The 26,357-nt window shown below is 44.1% G+C and overlaps 1 protein-coding gene across 2 annotated transcripts in view; it reads right to left on the bottom strand.

Moving 5' to 3' along the window:
- The window catches only part of fbxl17 (F-box and leucine rich repeat protein 17), a 322,953-nt gene that overhangs the window by 77,466 nt on the left and 219,130 nt on the right, over positions 1–26,357 (bottom strand). The window contains exons 9-10 of one of the 2 annotated variants that reach the window (XM_090237947.1): positions 21,643–21,719; positions 12,178–13,958 (exon numbers count right to left, since the gene is read on the bottom strand). In XM_090237947.1, coding sequence (XP_090094073.1) covers positions 13,903–13,958; positions 21,643–21,719 — 133 coding nt within the window. In that variant the 3' untranslated portion in view covers positions 12,178–13,902. Of the gene's footprint in view, positions 1–12,177; positions 13,959–21,642; positions 21,720–26,357 lie in introns of those variants that run through there. The other variant, XM_021606509.3, reaches the window with a different exon arrangement.

Below are 26,357 nucleotides of genomic sequence, written 5' to 3'. Positions count from 1 at the left end.
CAACATAATGACATTTTAGAAATGCATAGCACCTCTGCCCACGTGCCTGAGTACACATACAGTACCAACACAGACACACATGCACCTAAGCAGACACATACACTTGAGTGGCGCAATATGCGTGTCTGTGGATTCCTCCTGTTATGTGTCATTACGCAGTTAGGTTCTGTAACTAACCTCCAACTAGGGTTGTGGAGGTCACGAAATGTTGTCAGCCGGTGATTGTCAAGCCAATAACTGCCGGTCTCAACGTAATTGACCGTTAAATTAGCATAAACACGTTTAGCATATCCTGCCTTCCGCGCATAGCCTACAAGCCACTGATGCACACCTTTAAAAAGACTAATATATCAATTTAATATAGCCTACACCATCACAGTAAATCCATTATTTATTTTAGACAGGTCTAAAGAAACATGATATGAATAAAATGTAGTCTATTTAAGAAGAACAGAATAGCATACTCTGAGTTGTCCTTATGTTAGGTCCTGATATGGCTATGCCATAGGGCTGTGGGCTACACCAGTTCATTGAGCAGACAAGATTTACTAAGAATTCCGTGGCATTATATTTGTATTATTTTTTTAAAGTATGAAGAATATAATTGAACACAGCTTAATAAAATAGAAAGCATTTTCTCGAAACAATTTCAGAGTTAGTGCGCACACGCAACTATTCTGTGGTGCGAGCTTAACAAAGAAACTGGTCCTATATGCTTTAATTTAGAGTTCTTTATGCAACTTTAGTTGTGATACGAATGTTGGGCTATATGTTTTGATTTTTAATACATTCTAAGGCTGAATGATGGGACTCAAATGATGATTTGAAAAAAAGTTGCAAGCTACACACACTTCATCAGTCTCTCATTCACAATTTGAAAAGCATTTGATAATATTCTCAGAAGGCCTTGAATTTATTGGCGGCATCCCCATTGTGTGGCTGTAATGCCCCCTAAGAAAATCCATGCCTTTTGTGGCCAAAGTGGCCGTTGTGCCCTTGGGCTGAATATACACTAATTATAATTCCCTTCTCCCGGCTGCCGTGCTACAATGCACCTCTCACTCACTTGGCTCTCTCAGATGTAGCCAATGTCCGTCACGTGATCGGGTCCTTCTCACAGGCATTTCAGCTAAGAAGTAGGCTACAGACAGACACATCGGGGACGCAACTGTGTGCGTCCCTCTTATTGAATTCCATGTCCATATTGAAGATGTTAGAACTGTCCACATACTATCCCATAGTACAAAAGAATGACCTATTCTATTGGTCAACTTGACTTTCTGTGCAATAAATAAATATCCAAAAAACAAACTCTGAGACTGTTGTGGGATCCCAAATTAATACAACAAAAAATCAACAAAAATCAACAAAAAAAAAACTGATCAGCTGATCGTTTAGCTTAAAATGTTGATAAACGCAGCAATGTGGACACGGCATAGGCAATAGGCGCAAACGTTCAAAAATGCGATCAATTAGCGGGCAAACACTGTTCACAAATGTGATAATGCATGTAATGCTTTATTATAAAGGTTCATTTTTATGGTGAAAATGATCTTCCCCAAAATTGAAACTCACGCACAGCCTATGTATACCAGATAAGCTCTATGCCAGTTATAAAGAGGATTAATGTGCTTAAAACTAAACTAAATAATATATGTGTGAAATTGGTTTTGATTTAGAATTAACCATTATCACGCACCTGTCTCGGAACAGGGGCATGGGATTAAAAAGACATGTCATCTATGCACTTAAATAGCGGATGGAGAACGCAATTGTCCATGGTTCATTTTCATGCCAGCCAGGTAGGCTATGTTCCTGTGTTAAAGTGAAGCAATGGGCTTACATTAGGAAAGTTCATGAATAAAATGTAATAGGCCTAGCCTATAGAAAGCTGATGGGATCCTCCGCTTTTTAATAGAGGCCATCAAAACTCTGTTTTCTCACTCAATTGCATAGCCTATAGAAATGTTGAACAACATGAGCTCATGGGCTCTCATGAGGTGTTTGATTAGATTTCTTGATTACATTTGCATTGATGTCAGAGTGATTAGAGGGACAATAGAGTGCTGAGTACCAGGTAGTTAGCACGTTTGTTAGGCTACTAATGACCATTATAGGCTACTAATGACCATCAGCAACATCAGAGCTTGGAAAAGCCTAATTCTCGTGACAAAACGGTCAAATGGAATTTGACTGCCGTCATGACTCGTAACCGCTAGTGTGGCAGAGGTACAGTCACCGTAACAGCCCTACATCCAACCACTGTAGTATGGAGATGCATACATTATTACTCACATCCAGGGTGCACATGCATGGCTCTGCTCACACCTGATGTCACATATATATACAGTTGAAGGTTGGAGTCATTAAAACTCGTTTTTCAACCACTCCACAAATTCTTGTTAACAAACTATAGTTTTGGCAAGTCTGTTATGACATCTACATTGTGCATGATGAGGAATTTTCCAACAATTGTTTACAGACAGATTATTTCACTTATAATTCACTGTATCACACTTCCAGTGGGTCAGAAGTTTACATACACTAAATTGACAGCTTGGAAAATTCCAGAAAACGATGGCATGGCTTTAGAAGCTTCTGTTAGGCTAATTGACAAAATTTGAGTCAATTGGAGGTGTACCTGAGGATGTATTTCAAGGCCTACCTTCAGACTCAGTGCCTCTTTAATTGACATCATGGGAAAATCAAAAGAAATCAGCCAAGACCTGGTTCACCTTTGGGAGCAATTTCCAAACTCCTGAAGATACCATGTTCATCTGTACAAACAATAGTACGCAAGTATAAACACCATGGGACCATGCAGCCGTCATACCGCTCAGGAAGGAGATGCATTCTGTCTCAGAGATGAACGTACTTTGGTGCGAAAAGTGCAAATCAATCCCAGAACAACAGCAAAGGACTTTGTGAAGATGCTGGAGGAAACAGGTACAAAAGTATCTATATCCACATAACCTGAAAGGCCGCTCAGCAAGGAAGAAGCCACTGCTCCAAAACCACCATAAAAAAAGCCAGACTACGGTTTGCAACTGCACATGGGGACAAAGATCATACTTTTTGGATAAATGTCCTCTGGTCTGATGAAACAAAAAAATAACTGTTTGGCGATAATGACCATCATTATGTTTGGAGGAAAAAGGGGGAGGCTTGCAAGCTGAAGAACACCATGCCAACTGTGAAGCACGGGGGTGGCAGCATCATGTTGTGGGGGTGCTTTTCTGCAGGAGGGACTGGTGCACTTCACAAAATAGATGGCCTCATCAGGCAGGGAAATTATGTGGAAGCAACATCTCAAGACATCAGGTAGGAAATTAAAGCTTGGTCGCAAATGGTTTTTCCAAATGGACAATGACCCCAAGCATACTTCCTAAGTCGTGGCAAAATGGCTTAAGGACAACAAAGTCAAGGTATTGGAGTGGCCATCACAAAGCCCTGACCTTATTCCTATAGAATATCTGTGGGCAGAACTGAAAAAGCCTGTGCGAGCAAGGAGGCCTACAAACCTGACTCAGCTACACCAGCTCTGTCAGGAGGAAGGGGCAAAAATTCACCCAACTTATTGTGTAAGCTTGTGGAAGGCTACCCAACACTTTTGACCCAAGTTAACCTCTCTGGGATATGTGAGACGGTAGCGTCCCAGCTCGCCAACAGCCAGTGAAATTGCAGGACGCCAAATTCAAAACAACAGAAATCCCATAATTAAAATTCCTGAAACATACGAGTATTTTACACCATTTTAAAGATAAACTTGTTGTAAATACAGCCACAGTATCCGATTTCAAAAAGGCTTTACGACGAAAGCACACAAAACTATTATGTTCGGTCTGCAACTAGTCACAGAAAAACACAACCATTTTTCCAGCCAAAGAGAGGACTCACAAAAAGCAGAAATGGAGATAAAATTAATCACTAACCTTTGATGATCTTCATCAGATGACACTCATAGGACTTCATGTTACACAATACATGTGTGTTTTGTTCGATAAAGTTCATATTTATATACAAAAATCTGAGTTTACATTGGCGCGTTATGTTCAGTAGTTCAGAAACATCCGGTGATTTTGCAGAGAGCCACATCAATTTACAGAAATACTCATCATAAATGTTGATGAAAATACAAGCGTTATGCATGGAACTTTAGATAAACCTCTCCTTAATGCAACCGCTGTGTCAGATTTCAAAAAAGCTTTACCGAAAAAGCACACCATGCAATAATCTGAGCACAGCGCTCAGACAACAAAACAAGCCATACAGATATCTGCCATGTTGTGGAGTCAACAGAAGTCAGAAATAGCATTATAAATATTCACTTACCTTTGATGATCTTCATTGGAATGCACTCACAGGAATCCCAGTTCAACAATAAATGTTTGATTAGTTTGATAAAGTCCATAATTTATGTCCAAATAACTCCTTTTTGTTTGCGCGTTTAGTACACAATCCAAACTCACAACGCGAGGGCAAGTCCAGGCAAAAGTTCAGACGAAAGAGTCAGAGTCATATTACAGTTCGTAGAAACATGTCAAACGAAGTATAGAAATAATCTTTAGGATGTTTTTATCATAAATATTCAATAATGTTCCAACCGGAGAATTCCTTTGTCTGTAGAAATGCAATGGAACGCAAGCTAACTCTCACGTGAGCACGCGTGATCAGTTTATGCCACTCTGGCAGACCTCTGACTCATTCAGCTCCCATTCCCCCCTCCTTCACAGTAGAAGCATAGAACAAGGTTCTAAAGACTTTTGACATATAGTGGAAACCTTAGGAAGTGCAATATGACCCAATAGACACTGTATATTCAATAGGCAATGACTTGAAAAACTACAAACCTCAGATTTTCCACTTCCTGGTTGGACTTTTTCTCAAGTTTTTGCCTCCCATATGAGTTCTGTTATACTCACATACATCATTCAAATAGTTTTAGAAACTTCAGAGTGTTTTCTATCCAAATCTACTAATAATATGCATATATTAGCAACTGGGCCTGAGTAGCAGGCAGTTTACTCTGGGCAACTTATTCATCCAAGATACTCAATACTGCCCCCCAGTCCCAAAGAAGCTAAACAATTTAAAGGCAATGCTACCAAACAGTAATTGAGTGCATGTTAACTTCTGACATACTAGGAATATGATGAAAGAAATAAAAGCTGAAATAACTAATTTTCTCTACTATTATTCTGACATTTCACATTCTTAAAATAAAGTGGTGATCCTAACTGACCTAAGACAGGGAATTTTTACTAGGATAAAATGTCAGGAAATGTGAAAAACTGAGTTTAAATGTATTTGGCTACGATGTATGTAAACTTCCGACTTTAACTGTATATACACATGCTAGGCGGCACAAAAACACACACACAAAAACGCACGCACGCACGCACGCACGCGCACACACACACACGCACACACACACACACACACACACACACACACACACACACACACACACACACACACACACACACACACAAAGAGGGATGGATGGATGGGTGTGAGTATTATAGGCTCTAGTGGGAAAGTGGCAAGAACATGACCTTAATTAATCAAGGGCTTCAACATACTAATGTGTATTTTTCTATGCAACGCCTTCTATAACCCCCACGGTGTTCCTAGAAGGAGATAGCGATGAGAGAACCCATGCGGAGGTTCCTCCTGCTCTTGGAGCACTTACACACTGTACACACACACAGAATGTAAGGTCAGTAGGTTGATCTCATCCTTAAATCTTAGCTATTGATCAGCTGATGTGGCATTATGGACCACGCACTGGATGATCCTGTGACTGCAGCTGAAACACGTCACAAAGACATGAGCCGAATGATTTGACTACTGGTAATACTGTAGAACTCACTACTGTCTTTATTGTAATTCCTCAGCTCAATGTACTGTGCTTATGTCATAACATTGGAGATAGAGAGAGATAATGTGCTCCTGGCTGGTTGCATCACCGCCTGGTATGGCAACCGCTCGGCCTCCGACCACAAGTCACTGCAGAGGGTGGTGCGTACGGCCCAGTACATCACTGGGGCCAAGCTCCCTGCCATCCAAGACCACTATGCCAGGGGGTGTCAGAGGAAGGCCCTAAAAATGGTCTAAGACTCCAGCCACCCTAGTCATAGACTGTTCTCTCTGCTACCGCACGGCAAGCGGTACCGGAGCGCCAAGTCTCGGTCCAAAAGGCTTCGTAACAGCTTCTACCCCCAAACCACAAGTCTCCTGAACAGCTCATCAAAAGGGCTACCCAGACCCCTCTTTTACACAGCTGCTACTCTCTGTTTATTATCTATGCATAGCCACCTTAACTCTACCTACATGTACATATTACCTCAATTACCTCGACTAACCGGTGCCCCCGCACATTGACTCTGTACCGGTACCCCGTGTAGATAGCCTCGCTATGGTTATTTTACTGCTGCGGTTTAATTACTTGTTACTTCTTGTTTTCTATTTTTTACTTAACACTTTTTCTTAAAAACTTCTTAAAGCATTGTTGGTAATGGGCTTGGAAGTAAGCATTTCACTGTAAGGTCTACTACACCTGTTGTATTAGCATACCACAACAACCTCCGGCAAATGTATGCTTCGTACCACTTTTTTTTATTGTGCCTCCACTTGTCCAAACATGCCATTATAAAGCAGGTAAAGTGACCATCCAGACCTGTAGAGAACCCATGGCAACCGCAGGGGATGACTCAAAGGTCAGAGGTCAGAGACAACAGAAGAAATGACCTCAGCAGGAAGTATAAATAACTACTAGGTGACAACACACACAAAAACAGGTACCCTCGCACAGGATGTGACCTTGCATGGATTAGACTATGAGCCATGGAGGTCAAAGACTCTTGGAATGGGGGATATAGAGAGGGGGAAAGGGGGGGGGGGGTATTTCCCTAAAGTAGCCTTTCACACAATGTCAGTGAGACAGAGCTAAGTGTAGAACACCCTACAAGGTCCATCACAATTAAACACCCTCTCAAACCCTGTCACAACCAACCATCAACACTCGCATAACCTACACCAGAAATAGCGGGGGGGGGGGGGGGGTAAGAGAGGAACAGAGATAGACAAGAGAGAAAGAGTGATAAGTTGTGGAGCAAGCTTGGAGAGGGAGGAGCAGTGGGGAGATGGACTGTGAAAGAGTGAGAGGGGAAGAAAGAAAAAGTGGGGAGGCGAAGGGAGGTGTGTAATTCCATCAGAGAGGTTCCTGTTAGAGCTGTCTGTTCAGCTCTCTGCTATCGCAGACACTTACACCTGCTCAGGATCAGAGCCACAGTGCTAGAGAGGTTGTGTCTCATGCCCGCACCTCTTGAAATATCTGTCCAGTATCCTCGCTATCCCATATAACACGGGTGTGACAAAACATGTATTTTTTTCAGCACTTATTACATTGGTAACCAGTTTATAATAGCAATAAGGCACCTACCTAGGGGGTTTGTGGTGTATGGCCAATATACCACGGCTAAAGTCTGTATCCAGGCAAGCAGCGTTGCGTTGTGGATAAGAACAGCCCTTAGCCGTGGTATATTGGCTATATACCACAACCCCTCGGGCTGTATATATATATACCTTCATAAGAGAGCGAGACTCAGAAATGGCCCTGTAAGAGTTTCCACAAATAAGACCGGGCTATTGTTAAAAGTGACTTCCTCAATCTCCAGACCAATGATTGCTCTCCCCCACATGCTTTGCTCCAAGGAGAGATTTAAGCGCGAAATAGCAGAGGCTTTAGCATATTTTCCAAAGTTAAGCAAAGTGTGTAATGAATTACTGTCTGAGTATTTGTGTGGGTGTCACAGTGTGTCTAAGTTTGTGTGTGTGTGTGTGTGGTACAATAAGTTAGCAAACAAAGCCCTGCTATTCTCAGTCTAAGCCCACAGCTCTTCTCAGTTCTAAAGCAAACAGTGGCTGTACCATGGAGCTTAACACTCGAGAGAGGAGGAGAGGACAATATATGGAATTCAATTTCTACTCCTACTGCCAATCTCCAAATACCACCTAATGCATGAAAATTGAAATTCACACTTCTACAGTATGGTACCAGGCTTGAATTTATATGTAGCCTTAAAAAGCACTTACTGTACTGCCCCCCTCCCACACACACACACACACCCTTACCTCATCCTCCTCAAACACACGTAACACGGACACTCCCGCCACATTATTTATAGAGTTTTTTTTTTAAACTGTTCTCCTACGGACAGAGATTTTCTCCTCGGTTGTTTTTAAATTGTTTTGAGCATAAACAAACAAAGTTAGTTCAGTCTACTTCAAGGGAATTTCCATATGCACAAAAAGCTGATTTCTCGCAAACGTTGTGCACAAACCTGTTCACATCCCTGTCAATTGACAGATTTCCTTATATGAACTGTAACTCAGTAAAATCTTTGAAATTGTTACATGTTGAATATTATTGTTGAGTATATGTAGTCTATATGCCTACTGTAAGTATATTTTAATGCAGTCATCTCAGCTTTCATTTGAAGCATCATTTTATCCTTCACTTGTTTGTAACAATTGCAACTTTGTAGTCACCTTCGTTCTGATGTTTTCGGTAGTCACAGAGCTGTTCAGTGGGTGAAAATGACGCACTTACGAGTGGTCTGAGGCAGTCGGTAAATAACGTGCGTTTTTAGTAACGATGGTTTTGGGAAACAGCTGAAAGATTCGTAAGATGCTCCTACGAAGGTTCTAACGATGAACTTAGCCTTAAGATGCTTCTGGCAGATGCTTCTGCGAGTGGTGCAGTGGTCTAAGGCACTGCATTGCAGGGCTAGCTGTGCCACTAGAGTTTCTGGGTTCGAGTCCAGGCTCTGTCGCAGCCGGGAGACCCAAAGGGTGGCGCACAATTGGCCCAGTGTCGTCCAGGTTAGGGGAGGGTTTGGCCGGCAGGGATGTCCTTGTACCATCGTGCACTTGCGACTCCGGTGGCAGGCCGGGCGCAATGCACGTTTCCTCCGACACATTGGTGCGGCTGGCTTCTGGGATAAGTGGGCATTGTGTGAAGAAGCAGTGTGGCTTGGTTGGATTGTGTTTCGACCTTCACATCTCCCGAGTCCGTACGGGAGTTGCAGCGATGAGACAAGACAGTAACTACCAATTGGAGACTATGAAATTGGGGAGAAAGAGGTAAATATCTATATATATTTATAGAAAAAAGAAAAACATCTAATAAAAGATAAGATAAAAAAACTCATGTTTAAAGATGCTTCTGGGAAACAGGGCCCTGGTATATGTGTGTTTGTGCATAAATTACCTTGGGGAGTTCTATAATGTTGTTGACTGCTTGTTGCCTAGAGTGACCAATACAATGAGTCCTAATGAAAGTAGTAGCCCGCTCAGAGTCCTGACTTGTAAGACCAGAATAAGCATTTCTTCCCTCAGCCCATGGCCAACAGCCGTGACCTGCAGAACCCATCTCCACCTCAGCCCATGGCCAACAGTCGTGACCTGCAGAACCCATCTCCACCTCAGCCCATGGCCAATAGCCGTGACCTGCAGAACCCATCTCCACCTCAGCCCATGGCCAACAGCCGTGACCTGCAGAACCCATCTCCACCTCAGCCCATGACCAATAGCCGTGACCTGCAGAACCCATCTCCGCCTCAGCCAACAGCCGTGACCTGCAGAACCCATCTCCACCTCAGCCCATGGCCAACAGCCGTGACCTGCAGAACCCATCTCCACCTCAGCCAACAGTCTTGACCTGCAGAACCCATCTCCACCTCAGCCCAGAAAAATGATAGAGCAATATCACAGACACGTCACAGATAAACCTCCATAAAGCGCTGTGGTTTGTCCTGCAGGGAGACAGAAAGGAAAATAACATGGTGTGTAGCGACTAGAAAACATGCTATTATAACTGATACATAAACGCACACGCGCACGCACACTCGCACTCGCACACACACACACACACACACACACACACACACACACACGACAGTACAAAAGCCATAAAGTGTGTTATTATCATTCTAAATCAATGGGATTATTATGCCAGGGGGAGAATACCCTGCCTGCAATAAGACACACACTATAAAGACATTGCTCTGTATTACGACCACATTGGTTAGGATGGGGAATGTGTGAGGTAGAGACGCGTTAGCGTGTGTGTGTGCGCCTTTACCAAGAAGCCTGAAAGAGAGAAGCGAAGCCAAGGCTGCATGACTGAGTCTCCTGGACTAAATCAGACTCAGTTGGCTGCGGCTGTCTTTAAATATATGGAGACTAAAACACAAAATGTATTTTGACTTGACTCTTGTTATTGATATTTATTATTGTCCAGCACTGTTGAGGGAGCTAGCAAATAAGCACTTCGCTGCACCATTTATACCTGCTGTAAACTGCTGTATGTGACAAATACATTTATTTTGAATTAACACGCACAAGGCACGCACGCACACACACTGATGTAATGTTTGCATGCATTGGGTTTGGATCTGGGTAAAAACATAATAAGAGGTATTCAGTAATTTTCAACCATTCTGCCAATGTACTGTGCATTTCAGACCCCTTGACTTTTTCCACATTATGTTACAGCCTCATTCTAAAATTGATTACAAATGCCAAGGGGGGGGGGGGGTAAGGTACTGTACAAGTGTTTTAAAGTCACCATTGGGCTCATGGTGAAATCCTTGAGCGGTGTCCTTTCCGGCAACTGAGTTAGGAAGGACACTTGCATCTTTGTAGAGTATTAATACACCATCCAAAGTGTAATGAATAATTTCACCATGCTCAAAGGGATATTCTATGTCTGCTTCTTTGCGAAGCATTGGAAAATGTCCTTGGTCTTTGTGATTGAATCGGTGTTTGAAATTCACTGCTCGATTGAGGGACCTTACAGATAATTGTATGTGTGAGGTACAGAGATGAGGTAGTCGTTCAAAAATCATCTTAAACTCTATTGTCACGCACAGAGTCCATGCCACTTATTATGCAACTTCTTATTGACTCAAGACATTTCAGCTTTTAATTTTTTATTCATTTGTAAAAAAAAAAATTGAAAATGTACCTTGAGATTATGGGGTATTGTGAGTAAGCCAGCGAAAAAAATAATCATTCTAAATTGAATCCATTGACTTAAAAACACTTGTACAGTGCCTTGCAAAGTATTCACCCCCCCCCCCCCCCCCGGCATTCAGGATGTAACGCAACAAAATGTAGAAATGTCAAGTTGTGTGAATACTTTATGTACCTCTGGATGTGGTACCATGCTGGCATTATTTACTTTCACCAGATAACCAAAATGAGGAAACAGGAGGCTGACTACATGATCTAAATGGTTGATCTTGTTTGTCTCCTGCAATAATATCCCTGGATCTTCAAGGATAGGACTTGGAAATATGTAAATATATACTGAACAGAAATGTAAACGCAACATGCAACAATTTCAATGATTTGACTAATTTACAGTTAATTAGGCCCTAATCTATGGCAGCCATGGGTGGGCATAGGCCAACCCACTGGGGAGCCAGACCCAGTCAATCAGAATTAGTTTTCCCCCACAAAATGGCTTTATTACAGACATAAATAGTCCTCAGCACCCCCAACCTCCCCCTCAGACGATCCCGCAGGTGAAGAAGACGGATGTGGAGGTCCTGGGCTGGTGTGGTTACACGTGGTCTGCAGTTGTGTGGCCGGTTGGACGTACTGCCAAATTTTCTAAAACAACGTTTGAGGCGGCTTATGGTAGAGAAATTAACATTCCATTCTCTGGCAACAGCTTTGGTGGATATTCCTGCAGTCAGCATGCCAATTGCTTGCTACTTCACAACTTGAGACATCTGTGGCATTCTGTTGTGTGACAAAACTGCACATTTTAGAGTGACCTTTTATTGTCCCCAGCACAAGGTGCACCTGTGTGATGATCATGCTGTTTAATCAGCTTCTTGTTATGCCACATCTGTCAGGTGGCTGGAATATCTTGGCAAATGAGAAATGCTCACTAACAGGGATGTAAACAAATTTGTGACAAGAATTTGAGAGAAATAAGCTTTTTGTGCATATGGATCATTTCTGGGATATTTTTGCATGGAATAGCCTTCATTTCTCAGAGCAAGAATAGACTGACGAGTTTCAGAAGAAAGGTATTTGTTTCAGGCCATTTTGAGCCTGTAATCGAACCCACAAATGCTGATGCTCCAGATACTCAACAAGTCTAAAGAAGGACAGTTTTATTGATTCTTTAATCAACAGTTTTCAGTTGTGCTAACATAAATGCAAAAGGGTTTTCTAATGATCAATTAGCCTTTTGAAATTATACACTTGGTGCCATTGGAACACAGGAGTGATGGTTGCTGCCTCTGCCCAGCTACAATCGTCATTTACAACATTAACAATGTGTACACTATATTTCTGATCAATTTGATGTTATTTTAATGGACAAAAAAGTTCAAAAACAAGGACATTTCTAAGTGACCCCAAACTTTTGAACGTTAGTGTACATTTGTGAACAGCCAACCACAATCCGTAAAGCGCAATTATCTAAATGAGAGAGCAGCAGTGAGATTCACACCAATGCACTTAGCTATTAATAGTAAGTGATTTCCCTATCACCCCTAGGCTACACCACTGCTGTCATCCTTACCTCCGAGCGTTTATTCAAGTTGGATAATCTTTCGATGACGACAGCAGTCGCACCATTGGAAGACATTGCTTGGACTGAATACTACAAAAGCCTATACCTGCTTTTTTCCCAGAGATCCATCAAACGCATTTAAATTTGCACATTTTTTAATGTTGATTTGAATGTCATTGATAAAAACAGAAGGTGTCAAAGATTTGTTTCGCAAACATCCTTTCTAAATTTAAAAGTAATCTGAGAAGTAATTATCTAGTTTTTCAAAAGTATTTGTAATCTGATTACAATGCTTTTGCTGGTAACTTAATGGATTCTATTTGTTTTTTGTAATCCATAACATCAAATAAAATGAAATGTTATTTGTCACATGCTTAGTAAACAACGGGAGTAGACTAACAGTGAAATTCTTACTTACAATGCAGAGTGAAAGATAGATCTTACAATATACATATATAATATAATATATATATAATATAATATAATAAATATACATAGTGTATGTACTATATAATCAAATCAAATTATATTTGTCACATGCACCGAATACAACAGGTGTAGTAGACCTTACAGTGAAATGCTTACTTACGAGACCTTAACCAACAATGCAGTTCAGAAAAACAAGTGTTAAGTAAAAAATAGACAAGTAAAAAAATAACAAATTACAAATAGTTAAAGAGCAGCAGTAAAACAACAGCAGTGAGGCTATATACAGGGGTACAGAGTCAATGTGCGAGGGCACAAGCTAGTCGAGGTATAGTTAAAGTGACTGTGCATAGATAATAACCAGAAAGTAGCAGCAGTATAAAAGAGAGGGGTACAACGCAAATAGTCTGGGTAGCCATTTGATTAGGTAGGTGTAAAGTGACTGGGCAACAGGATAGATAAGACAGTAGCAGTAGCGTATGTGATGAGTGAGAAACATTTGTGTGTGTGTGTATTTGAGTTGAGGTGTCAGTCTAAGTATGTGTGAGTGTGTGGGTAGTCCGGGTAGCCATTTGATTGGCTATTTAGCTGTCTTGTTTAGAGGGTAGAAGTTGTTCAAGGTTCTGTTAGTGCCTGACTCGGCACTCCAGGACCGCTTGCCGTGCGGTAGCAGAGAGAACAGTCTATGGCTTGGGTGGATAGAGTCTTTGACAATTTTTTGGTCCTTCCTCCGACACCGCCTGGTATAGAGGTCTTGAATGGCAGCGCTCCAGGCCCCAGTGATGTACTGGGCCGTACTCACCACCCTCTGTAGTGCCTTGGGGTCGGGTGCCTTGTATTCGCCGTACCAAGTGATGACGCAGCCAGACAAGACCCTCTCAATTGCGCAGCTGTAATCCGTTACTCCACAACCCTGCATCATATATTTCACCGTCTTTAGGAAGAAAAAAGGTATCAATGGAGAGTGTATGGGTTTATATTACACCCCCCGGGCTGTGTGCAGGGAAACAAACCGACCCACTCACTCGCGTCACCTGGAGAGCAGCAGACCACTCTATTCCTGTGAGCCTACCAGAGGGAAGTGACAGAGAAACGTCATATATCAACGTCTAGCACGCTAACAGTTTACCTTTCAGATGAAAGAGAGAACGGAGAGGGGGATGGAGAGAGGGACGAAGAGAGGAAAACAGAGGAAGGAAAGGGAGTGCTGGGGGGGGGGGGGGAGGGTATGAGAGAATGAAAGAGTACCGGAGGGAGAAAAAGGGAATGGGAAAGCAAGGGAGATCATAGGTGGCGTCCTCCGTTCAGGGTATGCATACAGATGAACACACTCACACGAGAGAAGGGCCTCCTCTTTATTCAGGCACCACAGAGGGCAGTCCTTATCAGGACTCTCTAAACAGGACAGATAACATGCATCCGTCCACACAACCGCAACAAGATAAAGCCAGACACACACAGAGCTTTCACTCCTCTTCTCACACTCCCAGATACAGTGCCTTCTGAAAGTATTCAGACCCCTTGACTTTTCCCACATTTTGTTACGTTACAGCCTCATTCTAAAATGTATTAAATACATAAAATCCTCAGCAATCTACACAGAATAGCCCATCATGACAAAGTGAAAACAGGTTCAGACATTTTTGCAAATGTATTAGAAATAAAAAACTGAAATACCTTATTTACATAAGTATTCAGACCCTTTGCTGTGAGACTCGAAATTGAGCTCAGGTGCATCCTGTTTCCATTGATCGTCCTTGAGATTTTTCAACAACTTGATTGGAGTCCACCTGTTGAAAATGTAATTGATTGGACATGATTTGGAAAGGCACACCTGTCTATATAAGGTCCCACAGTTGACTGTGCATGTCAGAACAAAAACCAAGCCATGAGGTGGAAGCTCCGAGACAGGATTGTGTTGAGGCACAGATCTGGGGAAGGGTACCAACAAATGTCTGCAGCATTCTTAAATGGAAGAAGTTTCGAACCACCAAGACTCTTCCTGGAGTTGGTCGCCCAACCAAACTGAGCCATCGAGGGAGAAGAGCCTTGGTAAGGGAGGTGAACATGAACCATATGGTCACTCTGACAGAGCTCCAGAGTTTCTCTGTTGAGATGTGAGAACCTTCCAGAAGGACAACCAGCACTACACCAATCAGGTCTTTATGGTAGAGTGGCCAGTCGGAAGCCACTTCTCAGTAAAAGGCACATGAGTCACCTAAAAAAAAAGTCACCTAAAAGTCACCTAAAGACTCTCAAACCACGAGAAACCAGATTCTCTGGTCTGATGAAACCAAGCTTGAACTATTTGGCCTGAATGCCAAGCTTCACATCTGTACGAAACCTGACACCATACCTATGGTGAAGCATGGTGGTGGCAGCATCATGCTGTAGAGATGTTTTTCAGCCATAGGGACTGGGAGACTAGTCAGGATCGAAGCAAAGATGAACAGAGCAAAGCACTGATGGATCCTTCATGAAAATCTGCTCCATCTCTGGAGAGACCTGAAAATAGCTGTGCAGCAACGCTCCCCATCCAACCTGGAAAAGCTTGAGAGGATCTGCAGAGAAGAATGGGAGAAACTCCCCAAATACAGGTGTGCCAACCTTGTACCCAAGACAACTCGAGGCTATAATCGCAGCAAAAGGTTCTTCAACAAAGTACTGAGGAAAGGGTCTGAATACTTATGTAAATGTGATATTTCCGTTTTTTAAATATTTTATTGAGCAACATTTTCTAAAAACCTGTTTTTGCTTTGTCATTAAGGGGTATTGTGTGTAGATTGATGAGGGGGGGAAAAACTATGTAATCCATTTTAGAATAAGGCTGTAACGTGACAAAATGTGGAAAAAGTGAAGGGGTCTGAGTGCTTTCCGGAATGCGCTGTACACACGACCGGCCAGGGAGAGACGAGGAAGGTGGAGGACAGAAACATAGAGGAATGGATGACTACCGTAAGTCAATAAAGGTCTCAAGGTTTTCTTACTTGGAGAAAGCAGTCAGACAGACAGAGGAGAAGTAATCGATACACAGGATTGGCAGTATGAGAGAGGTTTTTACAAGCTTGCATCATTCCAGAGCAGGTGGTAGGCCACGAGGCTAAAGAGTATTTCAGGTGAAAGACAGAAAAACACAGTAAGGGGTACAGACTTATCTTGCTAGGGAGACATTTACATTTGTAAACTTTAGTCATTTAGTTCTTATCCAGAGTGGTTTAGAGGAGCAACTAGGGTTAAGTGTCTCGCTCAGCTATTTCAGCTAGTCGGCTCGAGGATTCGAACCAGCGACCTTTCGGTTCCTGGCCCAACGCTCGACTACCCGCAGCAGTTATTAACCTTGGGTCTGGGCCCGCTCTTAACGATGGACTGACTGTGTAACACACGGTAAAGCCCTGTGACAGAGAGGGAACACACACCAACAGATTCCTCTGAATATCCTTTCGACTGGCAGCAACACAACCACATAAACGGACACTGGAACCAAGTGACTCTCGGGCAAACACTCCCCTGTCCACTTCCATTATAGAGACAGACAGAGGAGACGGGATCGATACATGGGATTGGCAGGGAGAGAGAGAGAGAAGTCTTACAAGCTTCCTAATCAGCGTCATGTTTCGGCAGAGCAATGTAGAAACATCACACACACGCACCTTATATGCACACGCAAGCGCACAAAATCATATGGGCTTTTGAATGAGACAGCTGACGGCAGAGTTGAGCTGGATATTGATGTGACATGATCGTGGTCAGGTATTGAGCTTTAGGTCTTAAGTGCAGAGGGCCACTCAGAGAGATTAATATTGGCTGATAAAGAGAGACCCATCCACATCATGTCCCTGGCTCTCAACATCTGTTCAGGAGGACGCAGATGTACCCAGCACTCGGGTACAAGGGTAGTTCAACACAAAACATGTCCTGTGCCCAGCACTTATGAACAAGGTGAGTTCAAAACATGCACCAAGCACTCAATGAACAAGGCTAGTTCAACACCAGGTCGAGATATAAGGACACACATCTAGCTGCACTCCAAATACCTCTCATCTTCTTAGGAAATAAGCTTTTAAAGTGCTTTCCTCATACTCTTAGATTTAAGTGCTCAAAATGGCAATGAACAAAAGGTCACTTTTAAAACAGACATGTTGTATGTCCATGATGGCCGCAAACATTCCAAAAACAGCTCCCACAAAAACAACATCTAGGCCTGTTTTTCTTTCCAAACCAAGACGACAAAATTGTCAACAAACGTTGACAGTGACCGTGAGGAAACATACAAGTGGGCACTTTCCAATATCTTGAGAGAGGAGAGGGTTCTGGGTAATGGTTGTGTGGCTGCTAGTTTTCCCAAATACCACTGAGAGCTATGTTGTGAAAGGATGCAGTCACCTGAAATGGTCTTTACTGGTGGATAGTCCTGTGTGTGTGTGTGTGTGTGTGTGTGTGTGTGTGTGTGTGTGTGGTGTGTGGTGTGTGTGTGTGGGGAGAGAGAGAGAGAAAAGAGAGGAGAGAGAGAGAAGGAGAGAAAGAGAGAGAAGACTGTTAACAGCAAAGCTGAGCTGGGACTGAAGCAAATGTCTGCCGGCATCTACAGAGAAACAGAGAAGAGAAAGAAAAACAGAGATAAACAGAGAGTGTGGAGGTGTGTTTAGGCGTTTGCATCGTGACATGTCTTCTGTCCTGTTGCCACGGTCTCTAATGCCGCTCCCTCCACAACAGTCTCTACAACGCTGACCACACCGGTCGCGTCGCGTGCTCGAGTGTCGCAAAATGAATGTACACATACATGTTATTCAATCATTGCACCCACACTGCTCGCGCGTTTCAACGGGCGTCTGCGTGTGCTAGAAGTTCTGCGTCACTTCTATTTGTTCTGCGTCACCTCTATTTGTTCTGCGTCACCTCTATTTGTTCTGCGTCACCTCTATTTGTTCTGCGTCACCTCTATTTGTTCTGCGTCACTTCTATTTGTTCTGCGTCACCTCTATTTGTTCTGCGTCACCTCTATTTGTTCTGCGTCACCTCTATTTGTTCTGCGTCACCTCTATTTGTTCTGCGTCACTTCTATTTGTTCGGCGTCACCTCTATTTGTTCTGCGTCACCTCTATTTGTGACGCAGAACGTGATACAAGTCCTGCCTCTCCCATCTCCTCATTGGTTTTTGGAAGCATATACCCAAGTGCCATCTCCTCATTGGTTATACCCACGTGGGTGATTGAAAGATGAACTGAGGTCGGTTGTGGTAATATACCTTATTATGAAAGTTAGTTGCCAATCGCCATATAAAGTGCAAAGAAGAAAAAGCCTGGAAGGAGGAGAGATGACTAGAAACGATTCGGTTGACTGTTTTATGTGTGAATTAATTGTCAGAGTAGAGGACCTTGTGCATTTCAGGTAAAATAACAACCCAAAATGTATATCCATGGACAAATTAGCTAGCAACTGCAAGCTAGCTAGCTAAATTGCCATAATGTTTAAAACTTTTTGACCTGTCCCAGTTGACAAAATCAAAATCAATTTGTGTGTGTCCGGATTGGGTGGTGTAATGCTGCTCCCTCCACAGCAGTCTCTAACGCTGCTCCCTCCACAGCAGTCTCTAACGCTGCTCCCTCCACAGCAGTCTCTAACGCTTCTCCCTCCACAGCAGTCTCTAACGCTGCTCCCTCCACAGCAGTCTCTAACGCTGCTCCCTCCACAGCAGTCTCTAACGCTGCTCCCTCCACAGCAGTCTCTAACGCTGCTCCCTCCACAGCAGTCTCTAACGCTGCTCCCTTCACAGTAGTCTCTAACTCTGCTCCCTCCATAGCAATCTCTAACGCTTCTCCCTCCACAGCAGTCTCTAACGCTTCTCCCTCCACAGCAGTCTCTAACGCTGCTCCCTCCACAGCAGTCTCTAACGCTTCTCCCTCCACAGCAGCCTCTAACGCTTCTCCCTCCACAGCAGTCTCTAAAGCTGCTCCCTCCACAGCAGTCTCTAACGCTGCTCCCTCCACAGCAGTCTCTGACTGGCTCACTCAGGTACACATCACTCTCATAAACCCTCGAGTAACAGCTTCATCACAGCCCAGCACATTGTGTGTGTGTGAGAGAGAGACAGACAGAGACAGAGAGAGAGAGAGAGACAGAGAGAGAGAGAGACAGGGAGAGACAGAGAGAGACAGAGAGAGAAAGAGAGAGAGAGAAAGAGAGAGTGCGTCACTCACAGCAGAGTAGTTAGAGAGGGGAAGTGTGTGTCATTGCTGTAAATCCAGGCAGGCCCGGCAGTGCTTTAGCCTGTTCTCAACACAATTACTGACCAAACGACATGAAAGAGGGCTTTACCACGACATGAGGTTTCAGTTAGGAGTGTGTGTAGTGTTTGTAGTGTGTGTGTGTGTGTGTGAACTGCATATTAACATATTTCTTCAACTTTGGTATTTTTTTTACATTTACCAATGCAATGAACATAAGGAAGGCAGGGATTTACAGTTAGAAGCATGCATTTTGTGTGTGTGTGTGTGTGTATGTATGTGTGTGAGTGTGTGTGTGTGTGCGTGTGTGTGTTGGACTAAGCGAGGCCAGGAGGTTTTGGTTATCAGGCCTAATAGGGGCTTTCAGTATGAGAGTAAATGACTTTAGTATATCCTGCCAGGTTAGTGCCATACAATTGGTCCCTTTTCTCTCTCCCCTACATCTCTGCTGTTACAACCTGATACATCACAAGCGAAATGAGTTGTTCTGAACAACATCATTAGAAGTTTAAAGTGTAATGACATGTCCATTACCAAAAGCTCTTTCCTTCCTTCTCTTTTTCTCTCTCTACCCCCCCTCCCTCGCCACCTCCCCCATTCTCTCGAATAAAAAGCAAACACGCAGGAAGCGAATGACGGGGGAAAACGGAACACTTAATCACAAGGGGCTTGTGGACATCTCAACTGTTGTTCAAGAGGCCATTAATATAGAGTCATTTGAGTAGGAGATGGGCGGAACAGACTGGCCCAGAATGGCAGATGGAAAGCTCAGTGCTTTGATTGCATTTATCAAAGGCTGGAGCAGGAAAGCAAACCATTATTCTATTAGATCTCGGAGAGAGGAGAGAGGGCGTCTCTATTCGGCCACGCACACAAACATACGTGGAAAAGTATGTGGACAACTGCTCGCGGGAACATCTCATTCCGAAATCATGGGCATTAATATGGAGTTGGTCCCCCCTTTGCTGCTTTAACAGCCTCCACTCTTCTGGGAAGGCTTTCCACTAGATGTTGGAGCATTGCTGCGGGAACTTGCTTTCATTCAGCCACAAGAGCATTAGTGATGTCGGGGCACTGATGTTGGGCGATTCGGCTCGCAGTCGCTGTTCCAATTAATCCCAAATGTGTTCGATGGGGTTGAGGTCAGGGCTCTGTGCAGGCCTGTCAAGTTCTTCCACACCGAAACCATTTCTGTATGGACTTTACTGTGTGCACGGGGGCATTGTCATGCTGAAACAGTAAAGGGCCTTCCCCAAACTGTTGCCAAAGTTAGAATGTCATTGTACGCTGTAGTGTTAAGATTCCCCTTCACGAGAACTAAGGGGCCCGGGCTGAACCATGAAACACAGCCCCAGACCATTATTCCTCCCCCATAAAACCTTACAGTTGACACTATGCATACGGGCAAGTAGCGTTCTCCTGGCATCCGCCAAACTCATATTGGTCTGTCGGACTGCCAGATGGTGAATCGTGATTCGTCACTCCAGAGAAGGCGTTTCCACTGCTCCAGAGTCATATGGTGGCGAGCTTTACACCACTCCAGCCGACGCTCGCCATTTTGCATGTTGATCTTAGGCTTGTGTGCAGCTGCTCGGCCAAGGAAACCCATTTCATGAAGCTCCCAACAAGCAAGTTAATGTGCTGACGTTGCTTCCAGAGGCCGTTTGGAACCTGGTAGTGAGTGTTGCACACACAGAGCGACAGAGAGAGAAAGACAGAGAGAGAGAGAGAGACAGAGAGAGAGAGAGAGTGCGCACTAATGTACTATTGTGGTCATTTATCAAGTGGTCGGTCCACGGTTCACAGAGACTCTGAAGGGGAGTGGTCCAGTGATTACACTCACTATGGGTCGGCTAGAGGGGAAACACATGGCAGTGGAACCCCTGAACGATTCGAGACATGAACACAAGTGTTCCCCTAACCAACACAGACCAGGCTAAGACACCATAGGATCTTACTCTGGGGGGGGGGGGGGGGGGGGGGGGGGGGGACACCAACATATAAGTCATGTGAGTTTGCAGTGGGAACGTCCACACGACCAAGGTCTGGACATGCAAACATGTTTTATAAACTATTACTGTACCGGTAATAGTTGGAGTATTACAATTCTTCCAGAGGAGAGAGAGAAGTTCAGACGGATTTGAGATCAGATATGTGTGGATTATAGATGAGGTGTTCAGATGATGCCAGTAGAGGTGAAAGGGGTGAGAGAGGACAGAGCCCAGAGGAAGAGACACACAGTCAACTTTCTGAGGTCAGCTTAGACGGAAGTTACTCAATGAAAGCCCTGGAGCGCGCTCACACACACACCACACACACACACACACACACAGTACAGTAACTCTCACCCAAAGTTAGTTGTAGAAATATAGCATATAGAATGCCATTTTTTACCGTGGTCTGTGATCTTGCAGGAGACCAGGTAGAGTTCTTTGAGGCTCCTCCCCTCCTTGGCGATGATCTCCACACACCTGGGAGGAAAAGACAGAGAAACAGGGGGGATGAGAGGAAAGCGCCGGATCACCCGAAGAGTTTTCAAAACACACAGGGTCTGGTTCTACGCTTACGACTTCTACGCACTCACGGCAGGCAGTGTTCCCCACTATAGGTTAACCATGACAGCTCCAGGGACATATCTGTTCATATATTCACTGTGTGCTTCTCCTAACACTTACACTGATCAATAATTAACCATGATCTGCTCTCATTAGAGCCCACAAACCAGGGCCTACGATAACGCAGCGGACGGGGAGGGTGTGTGTGTGTGTGTGTGTGTGTGTTACACTTCAAAGGAGCTCAGTGGTGGAATATCTGCATTCGGCCCAGTCTCTCTACCCTGGCACCCTAGAGACCCCCCCCTGTGAACGTGTGTGTGCACGTGCACGCATGTCTGTGTGCGCATGTTCGAGCGTGAGCGCACGCGTGTGTGTGTGTGCGCGCACTCCAGGGGAGGCCGGAGGAAGATCAGAGAAGCTGTTTCAGATGATTTCCTGTAAATGGTCCTAATGAGCCGAGAGTTAGCAACACTGGTTTGATCAATGCGTTTGACCCATTAACCTTCAGCAAATCCCTCAGATGTTTTTTTGGTCCGGATTATGCTGCATATTTCATTTCGTCAAATGCACACGGGGGCTTTCCCATGAGGTTAGAGTGGGATAGTATGACGCCCCACTGTCTCCTACAGCTGAACGCTGGGCCTTTCAAGTTCTGGGCCTGTATTCATAAAAGCATCTCTGAGTAGAGTCTTTTAAGCCGAAATCACGGCCCGTCAATGGCATGAAAGGTGCATGTTAGAGTAGCCAGCGTCAATTCACATACACTGCGTAGCGTATAACTGTCATGAAAATCCACAATAAACAGGCCCTGGGAGTTATTGTTGTGGGTTCCTTTTGACTCACCTTCAACTCACTTTGCTTTGCTAGCTCAGGAGGACGTTTGTAGCATATAATTGCGAGTCTCTCTCTTCTACAAGTCTCTCTCGTCTACATGAACATTATTCTCTTTTGAAATCGGAGTCCTTGAGTTTTCCGGACGTAACCTGCCTAGGCTATATGCCTACGATCGAAATAACCACAGGTAGACTGCGAATTGTTTCAAATCATGTAACTTATTTGACTGACAAACCTTAGCTTACAGCCCAATACATTTTAAACTACGTCTTTAGTCTACGTAACATAGGGAAGATCGAAACACAGGTACGTACAGTGGGGCAAAAAATACTCAACCCCATAGAAAATCTTTGGAGGGAGTTGAAAGTTCGTGTTGCCCAGCAACAGCCCCAAAACATCACTGCTCTAGAGGAGATCTGCATGGAGGAATGGGCCAAAATACCAGCAACAGTGTGTGAAAACCTTGTGAAGTTACAGAAAACGTTTGACCTCTGTCATTGCCAACAAAGGGTATATAACAAAGTATTGAGATAAACTTTTGTTATTGACCAAATACTTATTTTCCACCATAATTTGCAAATAATTTCATAAAAAATCCTGTGATTTTCTGGATTTTTTTTCTCATTTTGTCTGTCATAGTTGAAGTGTACCTATGATGAAAATAACAGGCCTCTCTCATCTTTTTAAGTGGGAGAACTTGCACAATTGGTGGCTGACTAAATACTTTTTTGCCCCACTGTATGTGGCAGGGTCTACAGACAAACACAGATTAAAAAGGGAAAACCAGCCGTGTCGCGGTCACCGGACAAGCAGAAACACCTTCTTCGCCCATTTGAGGATAACACAGTGCCACCGAAGCGGCCCGCTCCCAAGGACTGTGGGCTCTCGTTCTCTCTGGCCGACTTGAGTAAGACAATTAAACGTGTTAACCCTTGCAAGGCTGCCGGCCCAGACGGCATCCCTAGCCGCGTCCTCAGAGCATGCGCAGACCAGCTGGCTGGTGTGTTTACGGACATATTCAATCGCTCCCTATCCCAGTCTGTTGTCCCCACATGCTTCATGATGGCCACCATCGTTCCTGTGGCCAAGAAGGCAAAGGTAACTGAACTAAATGACTATCGCCCCGAAGCACTCACTTCTGTCATCGTGAAGTGCTTTGAGAGACTAGTCAAGGATCATATCACCTCTACCTTACCTGTCACCCTAGACCCACTACAATTTGCATACCGCGCCAACAGATCCACGGATGAAGCAATCGCCATCACACTGCACACTGCCTTATCCCACCTGGGTAAGAGGAATACCTATGTAAGAATGCTGTTCATTAACTATAGCTCAGCATTCAACACCATAGTACCCTCCAAGCGCATCATTAAGCTCGGGTCCCCGGGTCTGAACCCTGCCCTGTGCAACTGGGTCCTGGACTTCCTGACGGGCCGCGCCCTCCTGTACTCCCTGTTCACCCATGACTGCATGGCCACGCACATCTCCGACTCAATCATCAAGTGTCCAGACGACACAACAGTTGTAGGCCTGATTACCAACAATGATGAGACAGCATACAAGGAGGAGGTAAGGGTCCTGGCAGAGTGGTGCCAGGAAAATAACCTCTCCCTCAACGTCAACAAAACGAAGGAGCTGATCGGGGACTTCAGAGAGAGCACGCCCCTATCCACATCGATGGGACCGCAGTGGGAGAAGGTGGAAAGCTTCACATCACTGACGATCTGAAATGGTCCACCAACACAGACAGTGTTGTGAAGAAGGCGCAACAGCGTCTCTTCAACCTCAGGTGGCTGAAGAAATTCGGCTTGGCCCCTAAGACCCTCACAAACTTTTACAGATGCACAATTGAGAGCATCCTGTCACAGCCTGGTACGGCAACTCCACTGCCCGCAACCGCAGGGCTCTCCAGAGGCTGGTGCGGTCTGCACAACGCATCACCGGGGGCAAACTACCTGTCCTCCAGGACACCTATAGCACCTGATGTCACAGGAAGGCCAAAAAGATCATCAAGGACATCAACCACCCGAGCCACGCCCTGTTCACCCCGCTACCATCCAGAAGGCGAGGTCAGTACAGGTGCATCAAAGCTGGGACCGAGAGACTGAAAAACAGCTTCTATCTCAAGGCCGTCAGACTGTTAAATAGCCATCACTAGCTGGCTAACACCCGGTTAATCAACCCTGCACCTTAGAGACTGCTGACCTATAGACACAGTCATTTTAATAATGGAACACTCATCACTTTAATTATGTTTTACATACTGCTTTACTCATCTCATATGTATATACGGTATTCTATTCTACTGTATTTTAGTCAATGCCACTCCGACAGCTCGTCCTAATATTTATATATTTCTTAACTCTATTCTTCTACTTTAGATTTGTGTGTATTGTTGTGAACTGTTAGATACTACTGCACTGTTGGAGCTAGGAACACAAGCATTTCGCTACACCCGCAATAACATCTGCTAAATAATATGTGACCAATACCATTTGAACAACTCAACTAATTCCTTTCCTACAAACGACCCTCACATTTCATCTGCTTACTTTACCAGTATTGCTCCACGTAGACGCCAGAAAAATAGACTTGCTTTCTAATTTCATAAGCTACAGTATGATGCTGTAGACACGGTTGACGCTCGCGGCCCGTCTTTTCTTTGTCATTCAGTCAAACGCATTCTATTTCCAAATGCTTTCCGTTTGAATTGGGATGTAGGCTGTGTTTACACAGGCAGCCCAATTCTGATCTTTTGACCAATTACATCAGATATTTTCACATCAGATATGGGTCTTTTGAAGAATATCTGATGTGAAAAGATCTGATGTAATTGTGTAAAGCTTTATGACAACAGGACCTAATCTGAATAATACTCATGTTTTCCAAGTCAATGATTTTTGTGACAATGCGATGACATGTTGAACAATGGTACCCTGTGACAACAGGAAGGAGTAGAACACTGTCACAGGATAGAACCTTCAATCCCCATCATCACAAACACCTCATGTCACACACTCCCTCCAGAGAATCAGGATCACAAGCAGAAAACTATTCCATTGTTCCATGGCTTCGGTCCCAAATGGCACCCTATTCCCGATAGTGTACCACTTTTGACCAGTGCCCATGAAGTATACTGTAGGGAATAGGGCGCTATTTGGGTTACAACCATTTCACCGGAGAGTCAATACAACACATTTCCAGTTGAATTGAGACAAATCGCATTTACCGGGCTCATATTTTTCCATCCGCATGTGTGATTCTCCAATTTTTATGTGATATGATAAATATGCTCTCGCATATGAAACACAACATGGATAAGTATTCTCATGTATTACACCTTGTGGTGTGACACATTTGCAAACGGAAGACTCAAAGATAAAAGCCAATAAGAAAAGCATATGTGACAGTAGCAACAAGAATGGGTACATGGACTATTCCGGCTGTATCGAGTGAATCTGCCTCCCAACATGGACCCCACCCCATTAGCTTGAGTTCACTGGTCTGAATCCACATAGATAGAGAACCTTTTATATTGCATTGTGCCTCTCCCTCCCGTCTCCTCTCCCTCGCATCCACCTCTCTTTCCATTTCCACTGAAGACGATTATCCAAATGGAGGAAAAAGATTCCTGTAAATTTACTGCAGTTTGATGCGTTTCAGTGGCGCCCATGAAAAGATCATTGAGGACCATTGTTAGACCATCAGGCGACAGAC

This window comes from Oncorhynchus mykiss, chromosome 6 (genome assembly GCF_057628025.1).
Source record: "Oncorhynchus mykiss isolate SJ-2025 chromosome 6, ASM5762802v1, whole genome shotgun sequence".
Lineage (NCBI taxonomy): Eukaryota > Metazoa > Chordata > Actinopteri > Salmoniformes > Salmonidae > Oncorhynchus > Oncorhynchus mykiss.
The sequence above is the reverse complement of the archived record's forward strand: the minus strand, read 5'-3'. Positions and strand labels throughout refer to the sequence as shown.